The sequence below is a fragment of the Takifugu rubripes genome, chromosome 17 (genome assembly GCF_901000725.2).
Source record: "Takifugu rubripes chromosome 17, fTakRub1.2, whole genome shotgun sequence".
NCBI classification, from domain to species: domain Eukaryota; kingdom Metazoa; phylum Chordata; class Actinopteri; order Tetraodontiformes; family Tetraodontidae; genus Takifugu; species Takifugu rubripes.
The window spans coordinates 6,172,593-6,198,508 of record NC_042301.1 but is presented as its reverse complement, the minus strand read 5'-3'; the positions used below and the strand labels follow the sequence as shown (position 1 = coordinate 6,198,508).

At 42.9% G+C, this 25,916-nt stretch overlaps 1 protein-coding gene across 16 annotated transcripts; it reads left to right on the top strand.

The window, feature by feature from the left end:
• Positions 1-1,330: 1,330 nt before the first annotated feature.
• Positions 1,331-25,557, top strand: camk2d2 (calcium/calmodulin-dependent protein kinase (CaM kinase) II delta 2). 16 transcript variants are annotated; one of them, XR_003891615.1, is made up of 21 exons: positions 1,333-1,795; positions 3,772-3,866; positions 12,909-12,968; positions 13,880-13,934; positions 14,189-14,254; positions 14,733-14,805; positions 15,822-15,924; positions 16,060-16,143; positions 16,331-16,425; positions 16,641-16,763; positions 16,862-16,945; positions 17,263-17,305; positions 18,361-18,401; positions 19,610-19,672; positions 20,777-20,821; positions 21,145-21,193; positions 21,952-21,972; positions 22,312-22,387; positions 22,464-22,558; positions 22,889-23,172; positions 24,022-25,557. XR_003891615.1 is itself a non-coding variant. In XM_029850977.1 (21 exons), exons 1-20 carry the CDS (start codon positions 1,734-1,736, stop codon positions 23,119-23,121), a joined length of 1,566 nt encoding a protein of 521 aa, XP_029706837.1. In that variant the 5' UTR covers positions 1,333-1,733; the 3' UTR covers positions 23,122-23,127; positions 24,022-25,557. The 16 variants fall into 16 exon arrangements, 15 of the variants coding, with proteins under 15 accessions (XP_029706849.1, XP_029706850.1, XP_029706837.1 ...); XM_029850977.1 differs by having other exon boundaries at positions 22,889-23,127; XM_029850978.1 differs by having other exon boundaries at positions 1,334-1,795; positions 18,364-18,401; positions 22,889-23,117.
• The last annotated feature ends 359 nt before the right edge of the window (positions 25,558-25,916 follow it).

Sequence of the window (25,916 nt, the reverse complement as noted above, 5' to 3'; positions counted from 1 at the left end):
TCTCCTCTCCTCTCCTCTCCTCTCCTCTCCTCTCCTCTCCTCTCCTCTCCTCTCCTCTCCTCTCCTCTCCTCCTCACCAAGTAGACTAATGATGTTATTTCTTGTGTAGTTTTTCTGCTTCTCCCCCCCTCCTCTCTGTATACATCTACAGGTATCGCTGCCTTCATAAGCTGTATACTGACCTACTGACCTACTGACCCACCCACCCGACTCTACCAGCAGCTTATTTTAATTACAGTAATATAATGTATTTCTATGTTCTACCTATTGTCTCCTCTACCTGTCCTCCCCCTCCTCCTCTCTCTCTACCCAGCCGGCCATCAGCAGGAGGGTCCCCCTACATGAGCCTGGTCCTGCTCAAGGTTTCTTCCTGTTAAAGGGGAGTTTTTCCTTGCCACTGTTGCTTGTTGGGCGTCAAGCCCTGGGATTCTGTAAAGTGCCTATAAATAATTCTGATTGTAACAGACGCTATATAAATAAAGATTGATTAAAGATTGAATTCTGAATAATCTCAAAATTCTGTCTTCGGAATTCTGATTTTTCACTCAGAACTCTGGATTGAAAGACATAAAGAAGAACCTTTGTGCAAAACCCTTTGCAGAAAACATCTGATAAACGTGAGCCTTCAGTGGAAACAGGTGGAAGGTGGAAACAGGCAAAACGCTTATTGTCTTAGCAATACCTGACCTTAAGGCCTTGAAAGACCAATTACAACTATATATAGCTTAACCTTAACATGAGTTGAGGATGTTGCAGTGCAAAAGAGGACAGGAAAAGTTAATACATGAAACACGGAGAGAGTATTTTGTCCTGGACATAACTTATGTCTCTCGCTAAAGGATCTTTACACATGGATGAAGCCAGGTGAGACAAGAAATCAGAAATAATTGATACATCGACTGATTTGTGTGAGCTAAAGTGTAAAAAAACATTTGGGGGTTAAAAAAAAACACTTGAAATAGCATTTATCTGTTTTAATCCTATATCTATAAGGGACCTACTAATAATCAACTAATACGTAGTGGGTTTAACTCACAAGGGACAAAGTACAATTTGCACATTCGAGGCCGTAAACTTATATGATCATATCTTCCACCTTGTGCAGGGAAAATCGAACAGAAGGCTCGTTCGAACACATCCTCCATCTTTGGGACAAATAAAATGATAAATTAACATTTGATTCATCGTCACGTGGTCCCCGAGGCATCGATAATGGGTACGTGTGTATAGAAACAAGGTTTGCGTTACCGTTTGCCATTAATAGGCTTTTATTGTTCATCCTCTCTGTATTGTTTGCAAAGGCTCTTTGAGAGGATGCCAGCGAAGGGGCGGGACTGCGCGCCTGGCGGGGGGGTAGGTGCGGTAGTGCGCAGAGAGACCCACCGCCACAGAGCCGGACGGATATGCAGAGGCACAGGGATGCACACAAAATGTTGCGCGCCCGAAGAGTGACAGGAGCCTGCCTGTGAACATACTGCAACAACAAAACAGCCACCAGAAACGTCGAAAGCTCTCCTGCTCAGACCGAAGGACCCGCGTACACGAAGCGTCATTTGCCGCAAAACAACCCCCTCCCGCATCCTGTCGGAGCTCCGATACGTTTCATCTGTGCATGAATCCTCCGCTCGGCTGGCGGCTCCAGAATAAAACCGGGCGGCGTTGACGACCGTGCGTGCCGTCAGTTCGAGCACCTTTTCTGCGTCTCCGCACAACCACTTGGAACCTCCGTCAGGATGGCGTTAACCATCTGCACGAGATTCACCGACGAATATCAGCTGTTCGAGGAGCTGGGGAAGTAAGGGCGCAATCTTTTTTATCATCTGGCACAATCTGAGTAGCAAATGTCAGACCCTTATGTAATAGGCCGCTTATGCCTACAGATTCTGGGCTATCTGCATCTGTGCTTTAAATGTGTGAGCGTGCGCAAGAGCATAGCGTTGTGTGAGTGTATGTGTGTGTGTGTTCGCGCGCGTGTTTAGGGGGATGGGAAGGAGGGTGCACAAGCGATATCAGGTCGGATTGTCAGGTCGGGCTATCTATCACAAATGACAGTATTTGGAATCTGTTTATCTGAATCCCACATCTGGAGGACTGCTTCCGTCCTTCAGGATGATCCCACCAGCCATTTGCCTCCGTACGGTGCAGGCGCCGATGTTGCATTCGGACACCTTTCACAACATCGTCGCGCTTATCAAAAAACAGCGCCCCCCCCCCCCCCCGACCCTTTGCCCCTCTGACCTTTTCCTAGGTCCCCCCGTCAATGCGTCAACAGACGCCTGTTTGCTGATTCCCGAGCTTTAGGTCAATTAGCAGACACAAACTGGGAATTCCTCATCCCAGAGAGATAGACAGTCGGAAAAAACACATAACCGAGATTGCGCGCGCGTCCTCGTGGCTGTGCATGTGTGTGAGCGCCATCTCGCTGACGTGGTTGTTACCTGCCTGTGCACACCCTGACCTGCAGCGTGCCCAAGACCCCGCATGTGGTCAATATGCCCCGACATAGATATCAGGCTCAGACCAGCGTTCCCAGTTAACCCAGTGTCCATCGAGGACACCTGTGTTTCTATGGAGATGTGTTATCTTTCCTGTGCTCATGTGCTGTCAGGCATTAATAATGTGCCCACATATGGGCTTGACCTGGGTTGAAAACCTAAAAATGATCACAAAGATTTTTAAATCAAACACCAGAATAATGGTAATGTCTCCCCGCACCACAACCAGTCTCACATACGCACTAATCCACGGAAAATTAAATCCATTGCATGCACACTCGCCCAGTACTAATCTGAAAAAGATGCTGCAACTGTAAAATAAAAGGAACATTTAAAAGTAGTCGCAGGTGTCAGCGGTACTTTGGATTCTCAGTGGGAAAATGGGGGGAAAGAGATTTGTAAAAACCCACAGACACGGTGTAAAGAAATATGTTAAAATATTATTACAGTTTTAATTTTACTGTGCTACTGCAGGAAGTAACATGGTTATGTAAGATGCTATGATCATTTCCTTTGCTAAATCCTCTATAAATTAGAGGTAAGCTTCAGTGGCAAGCTGCTCACTCCAGAGGATGTTAGATAACATGTTTATGCTACACATTATGCTGTATGTTTAGCAGCAGTTTTAAGGCCTGTTGTTTGATGTGCTGTGATTGACTGAAACCTTTAAAACAGTGGCCACGACAGCCACAGCAGCAGCAGCGAGGAGCCCAGTTAGAGAAAGAGATGGGTTCATTTTAGAAATCCTTTGTTATTTGTGTTTTGCTATGGCTTCAATGGGGCGTTCGCATCTCAAATGAAGATGTGTGGCAGGAAAGAAGAGAACAGGTTATTGTGTGTGAGAAAAGGTGTGTTTGCAGAGAAAGAGGATGAATAGAAAATCAGCCTGCACGGCTGCAGAGCTGAGGGTCCATGGTGGCACTTAGAGATGAGAGATGCAGCACTCTGCTCCTCTCCTCCCTCAAATATAGCTGACCTAGTTTTTGTTTTTTTAATCTTCATACATGGAACACCAATAACACCACGTGGAGGGCAGTGTTCATTGGTTCAGTTCACTGTGTGTGTTTTCTCTGAAGAGCTATGCTTGTGAGTACTCTTCTATTCAAAAGGTGGTTTTGCCACTGGCGCGTTGTACTTTAAAATCATCCAGTTTAAAGTACCTGCTTCTCCTTTTTGAGCGTGCTTATGCTGTTCGTACTTGACTCTGCTTTTGAGGGTCTCTGTAGATCAACTACCACAAATTCCACCTAATATTGTTCCAACCCTTTCTTCCCAGGGGTGCGTTCTCTGTGGTCAGGAGGTGCGTGAAGATCTCCTCTGGACAGGAATATGCTGCCAAAATCATCAACACCAAGAAGCTTTCCGCCAGAGGTAGTAAACACAAACACGTGCATGATCTGCCCCACACACACAAACACTCACGCACCCACACACACACTCCATAAAACATGTCCCTTATGTGTGGATGGGCTGTGAACATGGCTGCCCCTAAAATAATCTTTAGGGGGGAAATGTGCAAATGCGTGCCTGGGTGAAAGAACGGGCACAAAGGCTCATCTGGATTTTGGATTTCATTAAGTTCATTTGAAGGAAAAAAAAGACCCACAAATGTGTCCAGTCTGATGCAGCTGTCGCATGTCCTGCTGTCAGGTGTAACTTATTTAGGCCTCTGTTTCTATGGGAGCATTTGTCACATGCAACCTTGAGTGAACGACGTTCTTCTGCATGGTTGTTTGTGTGTGAGTGTGTGTGTTGTATTGATTCAGGGCTCTGGCTGGTCTTGTCGTCCCAGGGGCAGATCTCTTGTGAAGCCGACCCAGTTCTTTCACATCCGTCACTGTAATTGTAGCCACTGGCCTGGTTGCTTTAGGCTTGGAACACACACACACACACACACACACACACACACACACACACACACACACACACACAGCCCAGGAACTGCCAAGAGCATATTCAAGATTATTAACCAATGGCATGTCGTGCTATCCTTGTTCCTCCTCCTTGTCAGCCAATGGCGTGTTGGTCACAGAATGGCGGTGGGTGTTTGCCAGTGGCTGCTGTTATACCACACGATACAGCATCGTTCTGCAGCTGCGCAGCAACACTTTCCAGTCCAACTCAATTTGCATGTACATTTTATAGTCAACCCTAACATTAACCCAAACATTAACCCACCATAAGGAAGCGTCTGCTGGGGGTCAGAACCCTGAAAGCACCAGAAGATTCTCCAGTCTGATGGAACCAAGATGGAACTTTTTTGGCCTCAATTTGAAGCCTCATATTAAGTGCTGCTCTTCACCTGCCCAACATCATTCTTGCACTAACTTTCATTCATTCTTTTCTGTATTCTATTCACTGTTTTTTCCTCTCTTCACACATACAGATCCATTCACCGACCTCCTCTGCCTTCTTTATTCCTGCTCCCTGCCTCATATTAAATTCTTTCCTTTGTCTACATTCTTTCCATTCCTTCCTTTTTTCCGTCTTTCACTTGCCTTCACTTGAGTTTGTAACAGACACCTCAGCAGACGGCTCAGTGTCTCGTCTCTTGCATGCTGGGAGAGATTTTCCAAAAATACTGCAAAGGGCGATCTCACAACATTTGAATGTGGAACTATATGTTCACACATGCACATGTGGAAACACACGCACTCATAGATAGATATTAATATACATGTACGTACATACTCTAAATATGTTTATATACATATGCTGCATGTGTGTATTTACCCTGAATGTTAGATACTGTATGTATATACACAGACACACACTCATGTTCGCATGTCACATATGGGCTTACTGTCCGCGATAAGCCTGAGAATTTAAACTCTGATTCCCTTCTCTCTGGCTGGATCATGACCTCTGCCCAACCACCACCCCATTGTGTGTGCTTATTTAAGGAAGTGAATGTGCGTGTGAGTATATATAATTTACAGGGGTTTAGTGTGGGATTGCTGGGTGGAAATATGGCAGATCAAGGCTGCTTGTGTGTGTGTTTGATTCATTTTATTTCAACTTTATTTATATAGTGTCTGTGTTGTGTCACAGGAACCCAGAGTGGCAGGAAGAAAAGCTTGCTTTTACAGGAAGACCTGCTGAGCAGGACAAGGTCATAAGGGTCATATAGTGAGACGCTCCTGCTGATAGCTGACTGTGTGAAGGTCAGGAGAGGACAGAAACAGTTGCAGAACAGAAACATGCATACTGTACATGTAAGTAAATTGTCATACTGCAGAAACTAAACTAAAACTGAGCAGGTCAGTGTGCAACTATGGACTCATGACACCTGTAGATAGATACAGAGAGGGAGAGGAGGAGAGGGGGAAGAGAAAGTGAGAGAGACACACACACACAAGAAACAGTGTTACTGTCATCAGACAATGACCTATAAAAGAAGAGAGGAGAGGAGACGAGGTGATGTGAAGACACGCAACCATGAGCCTGTAGAGTAAGAGAAACTCGTCAGTGGATCGTGTTTCCGTACTCGGTCATCCCAACATAACCTACAGATTATAGGTTTTCTCAAAGAGAGAGACCTTCCATACCTGGACAGGGAACTGGTCCCACAGCAAAGGGGCCTGAGAGCTCAAGGCTCGGCCAGCCCTTCAACTTTTAAAGCTTCTGAGAACCACAAGAAAACCAGCACTGTGAAAGGTGAGCAGTCTACTGGGACCATCTGGCGCTATCATCTTCTCCAGGTATGATGGAGTTTGGCCTCTAAGGACCTTGTCGGTCAGGAAACGTATTTTAAAATCTATTCTTGATTTAATGGGCAGCCATTGAAGAGGGGTCAGGGGCGGAGTAATGTGATCTCTCCTGCCAATTCCTATCAGAACTCTAGCTGCAGCATTTTGGATCAGATGGAGGCACGCCAATGAATTATTCAGACATCCTGATAACAATGAATTACAATTTTATATTCCAGATAAAGGACAGATTCCTTACAGACAAACTAAAAGGCTAAAGAAACAGCATCGGGTGATCTATACCCGAAGAATCCAGGACCCAACACAATGACGTCACTTTTGTACGACTTGAGAAGAAGGACATTTGCGGTCATCTAAGACTTTATATCTTTGAGCCTGAAGTTTCACTTACTGCTCTGTTTCGTCATCATGCCATCATAATAGTTCCAAAGGGAAGCGTGTACACGGTGAAAGGGATCAGTCCATGGACAGAACCTTGAAGTCTAACAAATCAAGTAGACAACCAAGGCCAGTGGATGAAGCAGTCAGAAGATCTTTTATCACTCTAAGTAGTGCTCTTTCCACCCTGGGATGAGCTCTAAGACTCAAGCGAAACATTTCAGAAAGACTGACTGCAGGTGGTCAAGTAACTGAGTCAGCGCCACCTTTTCAAGAAAACCAGAGAAAGGGCAGGGCAGGTTAGTGGTAGGCCTGTAATTTGTTAACATGTCTGGTGAGGTTTTTTGAGCAGTGGTTTGATTACCGGTACTGCAGCCTTTTAAAGCAAGGACTACGCAGCCTGATGCGAAAGAAAAACTACTCTGGCATCTAACAGAACTACCAATCAAGGACAAAATATCAAACAGTCCTTGGGGACTGAGAGACATGTGGTAGACCTACTTAAGACAGAGGACATCTCAGGAATGTTAATCAGTTCTAAAGAATTTAAGGGCTTATTGGAGCTTTTAGGTGTTTCTGATGACTGTATAACAGCTGTTGAGCGATCGATATTTTCCTCTAATAGTTGTAATTTTGTTAGTGAAGAAGCTTCTGGAGTTGAAGGCGTATGTGGCTGACTCGTCAGTGTTGCTCAGGTGCTAAAGAGAGAACTGGAGATGTTGTTTTCTTTAAATAGGTATAATAGGCACTTGCTGTTTACATAGCCTTGCTGAGGGTGTTTTAATGAGCTATCATTGTGGAAGGAATAACATCTTCTACAAACGCTGTGCTTTCTGCTTGAGGTTCCTAACTTGTGAATTGTGTCACATGTGGTTGGACCTTTGGATCCAGTCTCAGTCCTGAGGTCTGCAAGAGCGGATGAAAATCAACATTTCTGTCCAGTGTTTGTGTACATGTGGATGATGTACGGTATCACTCTTGAAGCAGAACTCTCACTCCCTCTGTGTCCTGTCACGATGACTCTGATATATTTTGTCACTTAGCATTTCCTTGTGATCTGCTGTGTGTGTGTGCCAGCACACGTATTTGTGGTTCCAGCTCTGTGTGTGTCTTTGCAGCCCTGTATTTGGTTTTGCTTTTCTGCACATTTTAAATCATAAAACATTTTTGCTAAAACCTTCCATTGGAGTGAAGAGATTTCAGGAATTATGAACTATTTCTACAGCTGAAGGGGGGGGGGGGGGGGGGTGTTATTCCTGCATTCCTCTTGTGTCATTGTCAGTGAAACAGGAGCGAGAGAGGGTGATGAGATAGATAGGAGGGAAGTAAAGAAGGGGGCTCACATGACTCACTCAGCTTTTGAAGGCTAAAAATAAGTGTTGGGCATTCTCTCACTTGCACAATCTCAGACACTCATGGTTTTTGTTTCAGTCGATCCTCATTTGTGTGTTCACACTGACAGCAACGACACACAGAGGAAAATAAATGCAGCGGCTCATATTCTTCTCTTTAACCCTTTCAAGGCTTCCATATCTTCGCATTTTAATTCCAGCTAACAATTAATTTCTGTTTACGTCAGACTAAAAACACAAGCTGTATCAATGAAAACCATAATATTCTCCCAGTCTGTTCAAAATCTTCAGCCCGTCACAAACAAGATTAATCATTGGTTAATATAAGTCTGGCCATGTCTGAGGTGTGTCAACAATCTTTGTTCCTTTTTATGCTGCCCACCTGTCAGAGCGGGGCTGAGAACAGGAGATTAACAGCAAATGCCGACTTTATTGACCATAAACTATTAGCCTCTTGACAAAGTGAGAAAATAAACACGCTATTGGACATTAAACTAAAAACCACTCCTGATGGAGAAAATAAACCACAAAAACACTACAGAAAACTACCTTAAATTAATGATCACACAAGAGAGGCAAACAAAACAATTGTGAAAACTGAAGTTAACTACAGTTTTACAATTAAATGACAAAACCCAAACAAACAAACAGCCATGCTTGAGGAATTCAACAACATGAGTAGCACAATACAAGGACACCGCTGGAGTGCGTGACAGGACAAAGCACTCCAACAGAGGACAAAGGAAGACACAGACACATGAGGACAATGAGGACCAGGTGAAAACCATCAGGAATCAGGGAGGACAATCAGGCAGGTGACACATAAGGGAAGAGCAAGCGAGTCACCTTTCAAAATAAAACAGGAAGTCAGGAGACAAGCCTCATTCATTTTTTTTGATAGTTCAATTGCTCAGTCTCTCCAGTAGAGCTCACGATCTAAAATGGACAGACCAGAACCCCTTTAATAAATAAGAAAAGCTTTGATAAAACTTAACGTCGGGAAAATTTTTGACAAACTGGCCTCTTCATTCACGCTAATTTGATGCAAACGATGATTTATTGCTCAAATAATAAGAAAAAACTCTTAAACCCCCCCCCCCCCCCCCCCCCCGTAAAACTGAAAGTGATGGTGGATTCCAGAAAACAAACTGAAGAAAAAGCAAGATGCTCCATAATTACAGGGCTTTGTGTTGCCTCTGTCCTTTTCAACTGCTGGTTTTTTAAAGGCATTATTCACCGTTCCTCTCTAACAAAGCTCTCTGTCCTCCCTCTGATGTGTCTTGCTCTTATTTATCTTCGTCTTTGTGTTTAGTGGAAATCGTCATGGTAAACTGCCCGTGGCAGCTTGTAATTCTTAGTAGCCTATAATAATTCTCTCAGTTGAATAACAATTAGCCAAGAACAAGACGTTGACCGACATTACCCTAAAATGGCTGAAGAATCATGAGATCAAATAAAGCACTTCACCTTTTAATCCATATACTGTATATGACAATGATGGATCGAGACTTTAGGCTATTTTTGCTTGTGGCGGTTACTTTGGTACTTCTGGTGCCACTGTTATGAGTAGTCAAAGAGAGCTTTATCTCTGATCCAAGGCATCTATAGTTTCACCTTGTATTATCTGCCTCATAATTTTTTTTCTGTCGTGAGCACAAGAAGAGGACAGCCATGTCTCAGCAGCCCAAATGGTTTCATTAGACCCTCCAGTTATGCCAAGAGGAAGAATGGAACCATGATGGGGGCTACTTATTGTAGCCACTGAGGATGCTACGTTCATGCCTTTACATCTTTTTTAGTTAACTAGTTGATTTGTGTGGGGTTTTGGAATTAGCCAATGTTTATTTTCATTGGGATTAAATTATTTACTGTTTCACACTTTAACAGACAGATAATCATAAACTGTAATAAGTTATAAAAATGCTAGGCAACATAGTTTTAATAGCATGGTAATTTGCTAATATTGAAGCAATATTGAGTGTTAAAATTCTGCTTTTTAGAGAGGGAGGCAGAGAGAGAGAGAGAGAAAGAGAGAGAGAGAGATTCTATGCTGCAGTGCAGTAGCAGAAATGACACAAACCGCCTGCAAGAACATCAAGCAGTTCTGCAGGAAGACAGAACTTGTAGGTGGGGATTAACCTCTGTGTATTAACAGGTGCATTAATGTTAGAGACTTTCCAGAGTAATTAAAGGTTTTTTATATTGCCAATAAAATATATAAAATGAATTCAACCTCAAAAACTTGCAAATGGTTCATTTTTAATAGATTTGGAGTGATTCTGGTGGGAATATCATTCTTTTGTTGATTCTGTCTTCCCAAAGGTTTATCTGCTGCCCCAAACTGCTGACATGGAGAAAAAAATTTGGCATCTGGCATCTAGCCTGACCTAAATATGAAAGAAAAGGATACATGCTTGCAATGCTGAGGGTAGAAGCTGGCTAGGGGGTTTTAGACAAGATGGTTTGTGAGGTGAGGTAAAATATCTGATCATGGAAAGCCTGCCTGCATATTTAGAGACTTAAGTTTAGGTGAGAGAGGCTGTTTATCTTTGAGAACGGTAGCATTGTGACTTTCTAGGGTTTCTTCTCTCATTATTCTCTTATATCATACTCTTGACTGCAGAATTATACTGCAGCGAGTTGGTTTACGTAAAAAGAACCATTTGAAAAAACTTTGGAATAAAACCTGACTTGACCACAACCAGCTAAAATGTTTCTGACCCAGCACAAATGTGTTTTTGTCACAGACAGGCAAACCTCTGAAGATATTTTTTACATATTTAGCATATTAGCACATTAGCATGTGATTTTACAACTGCCCAACTTTCCAAATTAAAAGGGGCATGCTCAGTTCCCCCTGGGTTAAATAAATATATGTAAAAGTGAAACAGAAAGTCATGTTCTGATAAAATCAGACATTTCTGCCCCTCGTATAGCTTTGGAGTTGACTCGTAGTGTTTGAACTCTTGATGTCGGCCATTTGCATGCAAGGCTGGTTCCACTGCAGAGGAGAGGAAAGGCCTGATGCTGTGATTGGTGCAGGAGTTGCTAGACAACAGATGTCCAGCCGGCTGGGAGGTGGACTACCTGTGGAGGAGAGTGAGTGAGAGACAGAGAGAGACAGAGAGAGACACACAGCAATCTGTAAAATAAGTATAAGACCATGTTTGAGTTGGCTGTGCTGCATCAAAGACATTTGGTCACAGAATATTACCATTATATTTGGCCTTTCTAATGCCATCGTATCAAATATTAACTTTGCGATCACATTTGTAGGTTAGCAAGATGTTATTGTACTTTGAAGGTTTAAAAGTTTTCCCATCAGACGTGAACGTGCACGAATGCTTTATTATGGGACACATTGTTTCATCAGAGCAAAGCAGCAGAGTTTGTGTTGCAGTGTTACTCTGTGCTGACACTGGTGGAACACAAACTCATGGCAAAAAAGGCAAAAGACTGGTGAATCTTTTCAGCCGGTGGAGATAATATGGTGCTGGTGACCTTCCTCAGAAGGTCCTGCTAATCATCCAGCACTCAAACATGGCTCGTTTCTTCAAGGTTCTCTTTAACCTCTTTGCATTGTTGGAATTTTTTTTTGGATTAAAACTGAAAACTAATTTAAATCTGTTTCTTCCCTCAGCCGTAGTGCAGTCAGTGTTCATTTTTCCATGCTGCTACAGGGCCCTGTCTTTTTTTATCGGACTCCTCCCTCTGATGTGGAAGCACAGTATTTCAGTCCGTGAACGTACTGTACTGGCGTTTCACAGAACATTTGAGAGCTCGCCAATTTGGTTGGGTTGAAAGTGTGCTGCAGCTCTGGGTTTGTCTGTATGCTGCTCCTTATAGAATCACTCCATATTCCTGGATGTATAGTGGGAACTGTCTTTGTTGGTGGAGCCACAGAGTTTCACTATAGCATCAAGACCAGAAGGAAGGGAGAGAAAAATAGGTGTCCTATTTTACTTGGAGAAAGAAGTAGGACCTCTCCTCTCCTCTCCTCTCCTCTCCTCTCCTCTCCTCTCCTCTCCTCTCCTCTCCTCTCCTCTCCTCTCCTCTCCTCTCCTCTCCTCTCCTCTCCTCTCCTCTCCTCTCCTCTCCTCTCCTCTCCTCTCCTCTCCTCTCCTCTCCTCTCCTCTCCCTCCCACTCTGTCTTTTGGCTATGCTGAAATGGGTCACCTCATCACTGTACTGCGTCACTTCCTGTAACGTCTGCTGCTCTGACTCAGTTGGACTGAACTGAGCCCGACTTTGGCTCCCCATGTCTGAGACTGGAGAGTTTTCTGGTTTCTTCCATAGACGAGCGACTTGAGCAACTGCTTGGGGGCTTCCGGGCCAACGCGGTCACACTGAACGCATCATTAAGGTCTTATCTGATCCAGTCATCTAAAGATTGTGTTTGTGCTTTAGTGGTTGTTCACAACCAGGATATAGAATATTTAACATAAATGTTGTGGCATAAGTGCATTATAAAAGCATTTATAAGTACAGATTTACCAGCTTTTTTTGGTATGTAAGATTTTGAGTATCTATGGAAGACCATTAATGAAAAGGGGTGTGTGAAGAACATGCATTTAGTTTGCGTTTGGTGAGTCCAAATCAAATGTAACTTGTAGAACTCCGGAGGCTGAAGCCACTGTCGCTGCTCTGCTGTCAGTGAACCAACCACATATCAGGTCACATTATTTTTGCTAAGCATTTCAGTTCTGATAAGAAAAAGTGTCAAGTTGACATAACTTGACCCCCCCCAACACACACACGGACACAAGCACGCACGCACGCACACACACACGTCATGTTCACAGAGATCACACTGACATCACATGCAGAGCACCCTCCCCAAGGTCAAAACTGTCTTACAGCCAACTTCAATTTAGATGAGTCAGTGAGTCAATCATGCCAAATAATCATTAAGAGAACTAAAAATAACAGTTCTCTGCATTCTCCCTGTCTGTGTCTCCTGTTTTCTCTTTTAGATCATCAAAAGCTGGAGAGGGAGGCGAGGATTTGTCGTTTACTGAAGCACCCCAACATCGGTGAGTCCTCAAACTCCAAATATGCACACATCAACACACTGCAGCACGTTTGGTTCAAGTCTCTGGAGATTCCTGCTGTGGCTATTCATCTTCCAGACACAGTTATAAGAAGGCGAGATAGATAGAGAAACTCTGTGTGTGTGTGTGTGTGTGTGTGCGCGCGTGTGTGTGTCTAATGATGATGTATTTGCATGCTCTATCAGCTGAGTCATCAGAAAAACAGCAGCGCTCTCCATGCTCTCTTTTATCCACTGATCCTCGACACCCCTCCTCCTTTTACCTCCAGCAGGAGCCACATCTCCTCCCATCTTGCTTTCACACTCATCCACTCCCGCTCTTCTTTCACTTGCCTTGATTATTTCCAATTTATAAAAGTCATTTCTACCCAACTTCAGCCATTCTTGTCAGGTTTCCACAGTAATCGGGCTCTCAGGAGGCTCAAAACTCTAAACATTTCTAGTCACACAAGTAGGGCTTGAATCAAAAGTATGTGGAGAATTAAAACCAATATGGGACTAGCTGGTGATACAACAGTGTGTTAGTTTCATTACTATTGTGTGATCTGTCAAATATTTCAGCAACTACTTTGGTTTCGAAGCCAAGTCTAAACAATTGACCGGAATGACCCAGTTCTTTCATCTAAATGTGTGTTTATGAGTTAAGAGGCTGTTGCACACGTCATAAGTATAATTTAAGGTCTCTCTGAGTATATTTGGTATGTGTATCTTTCTTGTAGCAAATCAGCAGGAACCTTCAGATGTTTGCATGGAACATTATATGTTTATTCACACTGGTCTTTTTTTTCAAAAACAAGATTTCCAATGTGTTTCACAACCTCAAACCTACGTGAGAGGCTCAGCGTTTCAGTGATATTCGAGATGTTCAGTGTCTTCTTTTATTATCCTGTCTAGTACGACTGCATGACAGCATATCAGAAGAGGGTTTCCACTATCTGGTTTTTGATCTGTGAGTAATAGACTGACGCTCACACTCTGCCACACATTTGTCTACACTTCAAAATGGCTTCGACATGACGTAGCATTACAATACGACATATTAATGCATTTAAACTGATCTTGTTTTTGCAAATGTGAGTATTTTGGAACATTTACAATGTATGTTCAGTTAGCCTGTGGTGTGATTGGATCAGAAAGGTCGTAAAACATGTATAAACTGTCAAAAAACATGTGATCTCTAGTTTTTCCTCCGTCCCTCCACAGGGTGACAGGAGGAGAGCTGTTTGAAGATATTGTAGCCAGAGAGTATTACAGTGAAGCTGATGCCAGGTAAACACACACACACACACACACACACACACACACACACACACACACACACACACACACACATACTGCAGCGTGTGTTTTTGTGAGTTTCCCATATGGTCGTGTCAGAGGTGTGACACAGCTGCCTTGTCTCTGAGGCGTCTGGTAGAGATATTTATAAAGGTGATTAATGACATATAGCTGGTGGTATTAATCATATACCCTCGCCTTCAACATTTATGTTGAAGTACTGTCTCCCCAGAGAGAGAGAGACAGAGAAAGAGAGAGAGACAGAGACTACTCTCTTCCCATAATAACTGCGAGCTTTGTCTGTAAAATATAACACATTAAACTGAGGTGATAAAAACATCGTCATCCCCAGAGTCACCTGTCATGAAAGTGGAACACATAATCAACTGTTATGAAACAGTTTCCCCTCTCCTCTTCTCAGTTAATTAACCTTGTGTTGTCTTTTTCTACCCCCCGTTTGTGTCCTCAGCCACTGCATACAGCAGATCCTGGAGAGTGTCCATCACTGCCATGTTAACGGGATCGTTCACAGGGATCTGAAGGTTTGTACAACCTCTGGCACTCCTTCATTCTGACCTGGCCTGATCTATTTCAGTGCATTGCTGTGTGAGCTGGACAGGCAGGTGGGCTATCACAAGAAAGGACTCTAAAAATTAAATAATCTGGCTTTCTGTATGACGTTCTTTCAAAAAAATATTGCAAATAATAAAAGTGGATCTCAGTATTTTTTTTGTGTAATAAAGACAACCAAATTTGAAATTTGAACCAAATTTGAGCTGTCAGATAATTTCCATCATTATTATGAATTTGTATGAATTATGTAAATATGTCCAGATGTCACTTTGGTGCAGTGATTTGTCAATCATGAAGTTACTCCTCACAGGCTGACTGTTTGGAGTCTCTAAATGTTAAAAAATGCATTATTCAGTAGAGGACACAGTGAGAATGACCTTAGGTTAGAAAAGACCTTTCTTCACTTCTGTGTATGCGTTCTTATTCTTGTTCTTGTTCTTGCTACATATTGACTGCCAACATACTCATTCTACTAGCAAAGTGAGGACATCTGTGGGAAATTAGGACAGTTTGGCTGGTCCTGGCCACTTCAAAGGACTGATTGAGGGTTAAAACAGGGTTTTAAGATTGAGAGTAGAATTGGGATTAGGTCAGGATTAGGGTCTTGATCAGGGTCAAGGTTGGGGGGGGGTTGTTGTAACAGTTAAGGGAAGGGGCTGGGGAATTGTAATTGTAAAGAAAGAAATGCAAGGATCTGTGTGTGTGTTCTTGCATTTATGCTGTATTAATGGCCAAAATGATTGCTGTGTGTGCACGTGTGATGATGGTCACACGTGCACACTGACAGCACGTGTGATGATGGATAGGTGCCACCAAATATGCACACACAGGGGATATTACAGAATCCACATCATGCAGGGTGGAAAGACTCACAGACTTGCCAGTCCCTTGGCTCCCTTGGCTTCAACTGATGAAGCCAAGGGTTGGTTTAGGTAACCTGATTCCAGATCTGTGAACATTAGCATCACCTTTTTCGCCCCGACAGCCTGAGAACCTTTTATTGGCCAGCAAGCTGAAGGGTGCGGCGGTCAAGTTGGCTGATTTTGGGTTGGCTATCGAGGTGCAGGGCGACCAACAGGCGTGGTTTGGTGAGTATTTATAATTCTATATGGCATTAAAACTCAAATAAATGATGTAAATAGTTTGATAACTATATGAAAATGTGCTGGAGTATGCTGCTCGCTGAATGATGACATCTCCACTCCTTCAAATGACCTTTCCAGGATTTGCTGGCACCCCAGGATACTTATCACCAGAGGTTCTGAGGAAGGACCCATATGGGAAGCCAGTGGACATGTGGGCGTGTGGTAAATGACATTTAAATCCTGCCACCTCAGCTGCTAAGTGGATGCTGCAGATAAAGTTGTAACTGGGTCAACCTAAGCTGAGACTCATGTTCTCTGTTGTTTTTGTTTTTTTTGTCAAACTGAATAAATTTTGCCTACTGAGGCTTTAAGGTTAAAGCACATAACTGAACATGTCGCTCTCCTCCAGGTGTGATTTTATATATCCTTCTGGTGGGTTATCCACCCTTTTGGGATGAGGACCAGCACCGCCTTTACCAGCAAATCAAAGCTGGGGCCTATGATGTAAGCACACAATTAAAAACAGGGCTGTCCATTAAAACTGAAAAAAATCAAAATGAACTAAAATAAACTCCATCAATTCAAATTCAATAAGTTTGGCTATAGATCATTTATGCTCAACAAAGCTCAAGATCAACACCGTCAAGATGTCACCTTCCTTGTTTTACCAGTAGGCTGGATATTTTACTGTATAAGTACCTTTGACTTTTCTTTGCCAGTTCCCATCCCCAGAGTGGGACACTGTAACCCCTGAGGCCAAAGATTTGATCAACAAGATGTTAACCATCAACCCCAGCAAGCGCATCACTGCCTCAGAGGCCCTTAAACACCCCTGGATCTGCGTATGTGGCACTGGCACAAATACACACGGACACGCATGCGTCCACCCAGACAGGCCTTCAGTCACGTCTAATCAAACGATCTCACTTGCCACCTGCAGCAACGGTCCACCGTAGCCTCCATGATGCACAGGCAGGAGACAGTGGAGTGCCTGAAGAAATTCAATGCCCGGAGGAAACTCAAGGTCAGACATGCAGCAGTTGTTAATATTTCTGTTTTTGGAGACCCAACATTACCAAACCGTGTTTCTGACTCCTTATGTCAGAATGTTGACTTGCTGAGACCTTTAGCTTGCCCTTTTACTCTGCTCCTCTTTCTTTCTGCAAGCTTATCAAACATACTATTTCTGTCCCTTCCTTCCATTTTCTCCCTTCCTTCCTTCCTTCCTTCGCTCCTTCCTTCCCTCCTTCCTTCCTTCCTTCCTTCCTTCCTTCCTTCCTTCCTTCCTTCCTTCCTTCCTTCCTTCCTTCCTTCCTTCCTTCCTTCCTTCCTTCACTGCAGGGAGCCATATTGACCACTTTGCTGGTCACAAGAAACTTCTCAGGTATGTCAGTAACAGCCACAGAACAGCTTCTCTAAACATAATTCAGATACTTTTCTATGTATGTATGTATGTATGTATGTATGTATGTATGTATGTATGTATGTATGTGGGTGTGGGCGTGTGTGTATATGTATGTATGCACATACACACACACACACACACACACACATATATATATATATATACTGTATATATGTGTGTGTGTGTGTGTGTGTGTGTGTAGAAAAGGTGCTTAATGCTTCATTGTACTTCTCCAAACATGGACCAATTGGTAAACAGGCATCTTTCTTTTATCGACTGATCATTGGCTCTTCCACCAGAGCTCAGTTTAGCTCCTCTCATATCTTTTTGCATATATTATCTTTTTTTCTGTTTTCTGAGGCTCAGCCTTCTTTCTGTCTTCATTCTACAGTTAACTGCATCAGGGCATTTGTGTCTTTTTATTCATCACCTTCTTTCTTTCTCAATTTCCTTCTTTTGTTTGGATTGTGGTTTCCATTTGAGGTAAGATTTCTGGAATGAAAAGGCATTTTACGGGGCCAGGATGTTCAGGCTTTACTCCTCTAACCCTCACAGATGCATGGGAACAAATGCTGAAGTAAAAGAGAACGTTTTGGGCCTTTTATAGAACTATAGGCCCTTCACATACAGTTCAACTATTAGATCAAGATAATCCAGGAAAGGCTGCAGCATGAATTGCTAATAAAAATGACTGTTTGAATTCATTTAATGACAGTTGCAAGGAGAGAAGAAAACAGTGGGATTATAGGATGTATGAGTGGTTCATGTGCATGAGTCAGTTTAAGAATGCCATGTCAGTGAAGACAGGGGCTTCATTCTTTTCATCACCTGGTAAGGGGCCCTCATGACATGACAGGCAAGCAGCTCTGCATAAATGCTGATGCCATCCTATGGATATGTTGCACTGCATTATGGATGTTGCACCTGGAGTTTGAAGATAAGCGCAGTGGACTGATATGCTTGCTGCATGGTAGCGTAGCCTCAGGCCCAGGACTCGCTGAACTCTCATGCTATCTCTGTCATTCCTCCCACAGCAGCCAAGAGTTTGCTCAACAAGAAGACGGACGGCGTTAAGGTGAGAGGCTTCTTCACAGCGGAGGAGATGCTTGGTCACTTGCATTAGCCTGTGGGAACGTTCAGTGTCTGAGACCCAAAAATGACTGTATGCATTTTGCACCTTGAACATCATCATTCATGGACAGTCACTCCAGCAGTGGGCACCGATTTTAGGGTTTTTAAGGTTGGAACCTTCCTGTTGTTCATGTGACATCGCTGCCGACAGTCACTCACAGTTAAAATAGTTTTATATGTCATCTCTGATTTTGCTGGTGTCTCCTTAATGAACCCCGGCAGCTCTCAGCCCCAAGATGCTCCAGCCATGTCTGTGCACTTGGAGTCTGATATGAAGTTAGCATTTGATGCAGAAGAGAACATGCACATGCTTCCCCACACATCTTTATGCATTTACAATACTAAGGAATCAGCTCTCCTGAGAGATCATATGTGTGGATCTGGGAGCTTTGTGTGTAATCATTGCTCTCAGCTACAATCTGCCTTTGGAGAACATAGTCTGCAAATAATGTGATTTTTGTAAATGAAGAATCTAGTAACTGAGGCTGGAAAGACCAGATCAGGACAGGTTCTCATTCAAATGGTCAGTTCAGAAAGGTCTTTCCACATGATATGTTATTTTTCTTACTGTTAAGATTTATCTAAAACTATCTACACTGAATTTTTATTTTAATTATGTGAGTTTGGGGAAGCATGTGCACCCATTCTGCTCCAAATGTTGATATTTTCTTCTCTTTCATTATGTTTTAGTTTCAGTAATTCTCTGAGCTTCTGTTCTTTTCCAGATGTTTACCTTTCATTTTGGAACCCAAAGATAAAATTTAGAAAAGAGCTGAAGGAGACGAGTGATGAATGTGTGTTTCATTGGAAATTGGAGTCGAACATGACAATAATGTCCATTAAGAGGGTTACTGGGGAGCTCTCAGTCCCACTCATCTGCTGAAATGAACTCATTAAGCCAAGCTTCATTTACAGAAAGAGAAATGTTGTGTCTGGAGTACAACTCATGTAGTGTACACTTCTCATCAATGTTGGTTGGTTGGTTGGTTGGTTGATTGGTTGGTTGGTTGATTGGTTGGTTGGTTGTAGCAAAGTACAGGCAGATGTGAGATATGCAACTCAGATCCCTCAGAAATGGACCGTGGCCATTGTGCGTGTGCACAAGTGTGAAAATGTATGTTTGTCATGTCCCCTCTACACTGCCCCCTGCAGGTCAACAACAAAGCCAACATAGTGACCACCAGTCCTAAAGACACTGGCCCCGCCCCTGCACTGGTATAGCTACACAGCCTCAACATCACCTGCACCTTCATCCACAAAAAGCTCCTCACCTCCCCACCTCACACCCCACTGTGGGGGAGGAAGAGGTTCATCCTTTCCAAAAAATAGGGCTCAGGCCATTTTTCTAGATCATCCTCAGTTTTGCTCGGGCGGGGGAGGGGCGCGGGATAAATAACAGGAGGTAAGAAGGCTAAAGAGTCTACTTCATCCACAGACCATCCGTGAATAAAAAGGTGTGTAAAAGCTGTACAGTTGGTTTTCCAACTCCAGCATCATGGATACAGATTTGAAATACAACCGTGTGACGTAATCCTACATCCATCTGGAGAAGATGAGCATGCATGAGGGCCCAAAGGCAAAACCTGGCTGGGTTTGCTGGATCTGTACATTTATCAGGTTCAATTTAAACGACAAGCTTTTACACGCAGAAATACCATAGTTTTATACACAGTAGGGTCAACCTCTACCTCTGCCTCACCCATGCAAGGACCCCTGGTCTCTGCATTGCCTCTGCACACCGACGCCATGCTTGTGCTGCTGTATTGTTGCTTGATATGATTTGGGAACGGCTTGGATGGAGTGAGTGTCGCATGGAAGTGTTATTCAGTTTGTCTGTGCGTTGATGGAGAGTGAGGACGACGGCTCTTTGGCCTCAGCATGATGCTTCACAGCCAACTGAATTGGCCGTCATTCATTGGCTGTCTGCTGACTGGCTGCTGACGTCAGCCCACATGACTGTAACCCTGCATGATGTCAAAGTCTCCCTCATCCCCCGTTTGCTGTCACATGATTACACATTAGCACACACGGTCTCTCTTTCTCTCTCTTTCATCGTTCTTTCTCTTCCCCACAAGCTTGCAGACACAAACACTCACAGATGCACAAGGACGTACACACAGATGCAGACCGATGTTGTAATCTTCTGTAAGGGATGAGTGATTAGGACGCCTGAGCTGCTCATCCAGATCGATTCCACAAAGGCTCAGACGTGTGTTTACTAAGATGAAAAAAGAGCTCATAGCTTATTCAAACATTGTAGGTTTGTTTTTTATTCATTCAGCTATTTTGTCAAATTTATGCATCTTCTTCTCTCCGTAGGAACCACAGACAACTGTGATCCACAACCCTGTGGATGGAAATAAGGTAGAACTAAGCAGCCATAATTCCTCTGGTGTCTCCTCTGACCTTTACTTTGTGCACGTTATGTAATCAGCTGATAATATATTCCGTTCATCTGGACATACTGATAGTCAGGGCTCAAATGCCCGTCTGGGTCCTCCACATTGCTGGTTTACTGACTATAACAAGACAAATATCATTCCTCTTTTTTTATGGTGTATTGTAATAAAGGAAGTATTAAGAATAGCATTAGAGTTACAGAAAATTTGAGGATTTTTTTTACTTCTACTCCTAATTTGCTATGTGGATATAGTGATTATTCATTTGTTGATGTATTACATGTGCAGGAGTCCATCGAGAGCGCTAATACCACCATCGAGGACGAGGACGTTAAAGGTTGGAGCATTTTTTTTGTGAAACTTGCCCTCGACAGTGAGATGCTCCAACAGTCGGAGCTCTGACACCCTTTTATGTGACCAGTTTTAATTTTCTTTCTGTTTTTTTGGGTTTCTCCTCCCTTTGCTCCACATAACCAACATGTACATTTGTGCCTTTACAACTTTCACCTTTATCGACCCCCCCCACCACACACACACACACACACACACTTGACACACTTACACACCTGAAACCCACATACATGCCCTCCTGTGCCGCCTCACCAGCCCTTCGTCTGGGCAGCTTAGTCAGCAGCTTCACGAGCTCTAAGAACCGTTCCTCTCAGCTGTCTGACTCGAGACAGACTCCCACCTCCTCGGTCCAGTGTAAGTCCCACCCCAAAGGGGGAAGAGTTGCACCGCTCTCATCCCCTCCTGTTATCCTGTCCATTACTGCAGAAAAGGAAACTTGAAGTGTGGTCTCGTGCTCCTGACGGATGCTTTTAGATTTTTGTTTGCCGTGTTTGTTTTACCCTCCCCTGTGAAGCCAAGGTTCTGTTGTGACCCGTCTTCGTGTCTTTTAGGCACTGGTGCTGTTGTCGAACATCCTCTTTACCTTCTTTCGTTGCTTTAAAAACATCACACATACACCCTCCCGCACACAGATCCTTTTGTACCTTGTGGCTGTGAAAGAAATGGAAATCATTTATGTGTCATTACTATTTACCGCCTGTATTTTTGTTGCTCAAATTAAGAAATTGTTTTAATATCCCCCAGCTTGCACCAATAACTCTAAAGGTAACTGTCCACATTATTTAGTTTCAACTACTTTTGTTGCAAATGCTTCTGGGCAGCTGATGTGTCCATTCATTTTGACCTTTGTTGGGTGAAAGAATTCTTGCCATCCTGCATTTTTCTGCCTATTAGTCATGGAAGGCTTTATTTAGGAATAAAATATCAACAATATTGTCATTAAAAAACCTCCTTCCGTTTCTAATAGCTTTGAAATCATGCTAGATTCCTGCTAGAACTGGTAGACTAGACTGCATCAAAAGCTGATTTGATATTTTATTTGCACTCCCTCGGAGTGTCAACTTAAATCTTGTCGTTGTGACGTTTCTGGACTTGCGTTTGCAGCTCGCAAACAGGAAATAATCAAAGTGACCGAGCAGCTGATTGAGTCCATCAACAACGGAGACTTTGAGACTTACGCGTGAGTTTCTTCGCTCCTGCTCATCATTTGCAACCTCTTTTCTCTGTTACTGATGATGTTTTATTTGGTGTAACAGGAAGATTTGTGATCCTGGCCTAACCTCCTTTGAGCCCGAGGCCTTGGGCAACCTGGTGGAAGGACACGACTTCCACCGATTTTACTTTGAGAACGGTTTGTTGGAAATCGCTGATATTTGCTTTTAGAACAGGTAGATTTGCACTCCTGCTCAAGCAGGACAGAAGTGGTTTGTGAGTGGATGGCAAAAATAAATGGATGGCCAAAATAAATGGATCAGAATCATTTATTCACGTTTATCTCCAATGTTAGTTGCTAATCTGGATACCATGAAAAAGCTTCATTATACAGACATGTCCAGAGAAAATCTGCTAGCTGTACACGATTCACCTCCTCCCTGAGGACAGTTTATGGCAGAATAACCTCCATCTGGTGCATCACGGTGAAGCCATCCTACCACTCTAATAGGTTATATTTCCATTTCAGCCCTGTCCAAGGGGAACAAACCAGTGCACACCATCCTGTTGAACCCCCACGTGCATCTAATTGGAGAAAACGCAGCGTGCATTGCCTACATTCGACTGACGCAGTACATGGATGCTGGCGGCATGCCCCGCACCATGCAGTCTGAGGAAACCCGTGTGTGGCACCGCCGCGAGGGCAGGTGGCAGAACATCCACTTCCACCGCTCTGGCTCACCCAGTATTCCCTCCCAGTAAGAGACAGTAAGGACATAGGTCACGGTCCAAAATGTCACACGGCATTTCCATGGAAGCAGGGGAACCGATTGCTCTGATTTTTCAGTTTTTGTTTACATCTTCTATGGGATTGTGGAGTCCAGGGGTGCAAAATGTCCACCTAGAAAAAAACCTGCCCATCCCAGTATATCATTCTCTAAATGTAGTATGGCAAGAGTGCACAAATGTCCTACTTCTGAACAGATTTTGCATCCCTGGAGGCTCTTACCCACAATCCTGTGCACAGGGTTGCTATAGCACTGATTCATCATAATATAAAGAGAATTGGGGATGACAGCTTGTTTGACGGACAACAAACTCTGATGAACAATGACAGTCAAGCGTATTTGTTTTATTTTATGTGACTTGTCTCCAGTCATTTTGTAGAAATCAAAAGAAAAGCTAGCGATGCTCAGCCTGCCCAGATTTCAGCTGAAATCTTTGAAGCTAATCAGACTTCCTTTATCACTGCGGTTAATTCTCAAAAAAAGTCTCTTTCCTTTTTGTACATGTTGCATCTGCCTGTCCCAAGTCTGTGCTGCTGTACTCAGCATGCACACAACTGGGACAAATGACACTGTCGTTCCAGTGTGAACTTTGACCCCCCCTTGCCCTATTTCTGTCTATGCAGAGAATTGTGGGTAAGAATAGCAAAAAAGCCTGGCTGTTAGTAGAGCAGGCCAAGTGTGAGTACTGGAGCTAAACAAGGTCAGTATATGAAGGTTTTGCTCCAAACCTGAAACAGAGTGAATTTTGTGCCTAACCTGCCAAATGCAGGAATATTAATCCTCTTACTGAATCTGCTGTGAAAGTGAATATTTCTACATGTCAGTTAATATTTAATACAATAGCTGATACTGATCTTGTTTCTCTGCGTTGCAGTTAATATCAACATGTGTTCGACAGAAAGCCCATCAACACATGGAGGACAGTCATCTCTGACTGCTCCGACCTCTGACCCCTCGCTATGACAACAACATCGCACAGGACACCAGTATTAATGCATTTTATTGTCGAAGCATTTTATTGACAGACATCATTTGCAACCACCTCCGCGGTGGCCGTGCACAGTATTTGGACATTATGAAACGAGCATATTTAAATTTTGTTTGTTTGTTTGTTTTTTAAGATGTTTTGGTATGCATTTTAAATATAGAGTTGTTTCAATAACTATTACTGGAGGCTATCCCAGAATTTAGTTCTGTATTTTTATGTGTGTTTATGTGTGTGCAATAAAAAAAAGTAGAGAAAAAAGAAAAAAAAAACATTTGAAAGATCAGAATGTTTAAAAAACTGAGCTTGCTTTAGTTCTGGTGATGTATATACATTGTGATTGTTGATTACTATAAGAAAATAATTGCTATTCTTGCAATCAGATGAAGTAAGAGTTTACGTTAAATCCAGTTTCTGAGCTGCATTTATGTTTGCTATGAGCTAAGTCACCATTTCAATCGTCCCATTTCGATCCGTGATACTAATTTAAATGTAAAGAAAAAGCAGAGCAGCTGACACTTTGCATTGAAATGTTTGCCTTTATATCAGTGACATAAGAAATAAGAGAATGTAGCATATATGTAATATATGACAATTCAAGACTATTGTGTAGTGCATGGGGGGGTTAACTGTAAGTAAGATCAAATATATCTTCTGGTTGATTTGTGAATCACTGACTTGTTTGCATTCGTTAATGTGCATCAGTCCCATCCCGACTGTTTTCAGTATCCTCCTGTATCAGCAGAACTCTGGCATAAACAATAATGCAGACATTGTTTACATGCAGAATATACACATATGTGGAAAAGAAAAAAATGAATCATCTCCGGAGGAGCAAAGTGGTCCTGGGTGCCTAAAGCAGCCCTCACGTTTTGTATAAAAAAAGAAGAAAAGAAATTCATTTTTCATGTTTGTACTCGTATTGTGTGGCCGTAGGTAGACTTTTCTGTTGTCATCTCTTTCTTGCCATATCCAGTGTGTTACTTTTATCAGTGGCACAGTGAAGATGATGAAGCTGCAACCTTCGGTGTTAGTTAACCAGGTGGCAGGGACTGCAGATCTGGGAGCCTCGTAAGCGTCTCCAAGCGGAGGCAAGGGCACTTGTATCAAACCAGTGTGGCTGTGTTGCATGATGGGAAGTCTTCCATGATTATCAGTGCTTCTGCCAGCCACTGGTCTCCGCGCCACCATGGCAAGATTACACTGGTGTTTTAGCCATCCTCACTGTTTGCTCTATTCAGTCGGTTAGTCTTTCTCTCTCTTCTTTCTTTCTTTTTTTGTAAAAGGAACATATGATAGACATTACTTTTAACTAAACATATGATGTCAGTGTGATGCACCATTCCTTACATGGTGTGTACCTGTTGCCAGCACAGCAATGGATGGCTTAACATGTTTAAGAAATAAATAAATCTGCTAAAAGGTGGGCTCTTGTTGTAACTTGCGGTTTTAATTAATATACACACACCTGACACTGCTGATGATGAACCTGAGGTCAACAAGATTCATTAAGGCATGATTCTTAGCCCTCAACTTCAACATGTCTGGACTCCTTCTGATGGAGCATCTATGCAAAACATCAGTGAATTGATTCTACTTCCGCTCCTGTTATACACATTTGACAAAACACTGATCACTTATCAATCAACTAATATGAAAACCAGAGGGAATTGAACTGGCACCCTTGTGTTGGTCCGTTTGTTTATAGTATTAGAGATTTAAGTATTATTATATTTTAGAATTTCAACCTAGCCCAATTATTTTCAGACACGTTTGCTGTTCTT

Excerpts from the sequence above, each read along its gene's own strand:
- camk2d2 (XM_029850977.1), top strand. The coding sequence starts at position 1,734 with ATGGCGTTAACCATCTGCACGAGATTCACCGACGAATATCAGCTGTTC. Across the intron at positions 14,255-14,732 it reads TACAGTGAAGCTGATGCCAG|CCACTGCATACAGCAGATCC; the intron begins GTAAACACACAC and ends TTGTGTCCTCAG. Across the intron at positions 17,306-18,360 it reads GGTCACAAGAAACTTCTCAG|CAGCCAAGAGTTTGCTCAAC; the intron begins GTATGTCAGTAA and ends TTCCTCCCACAG.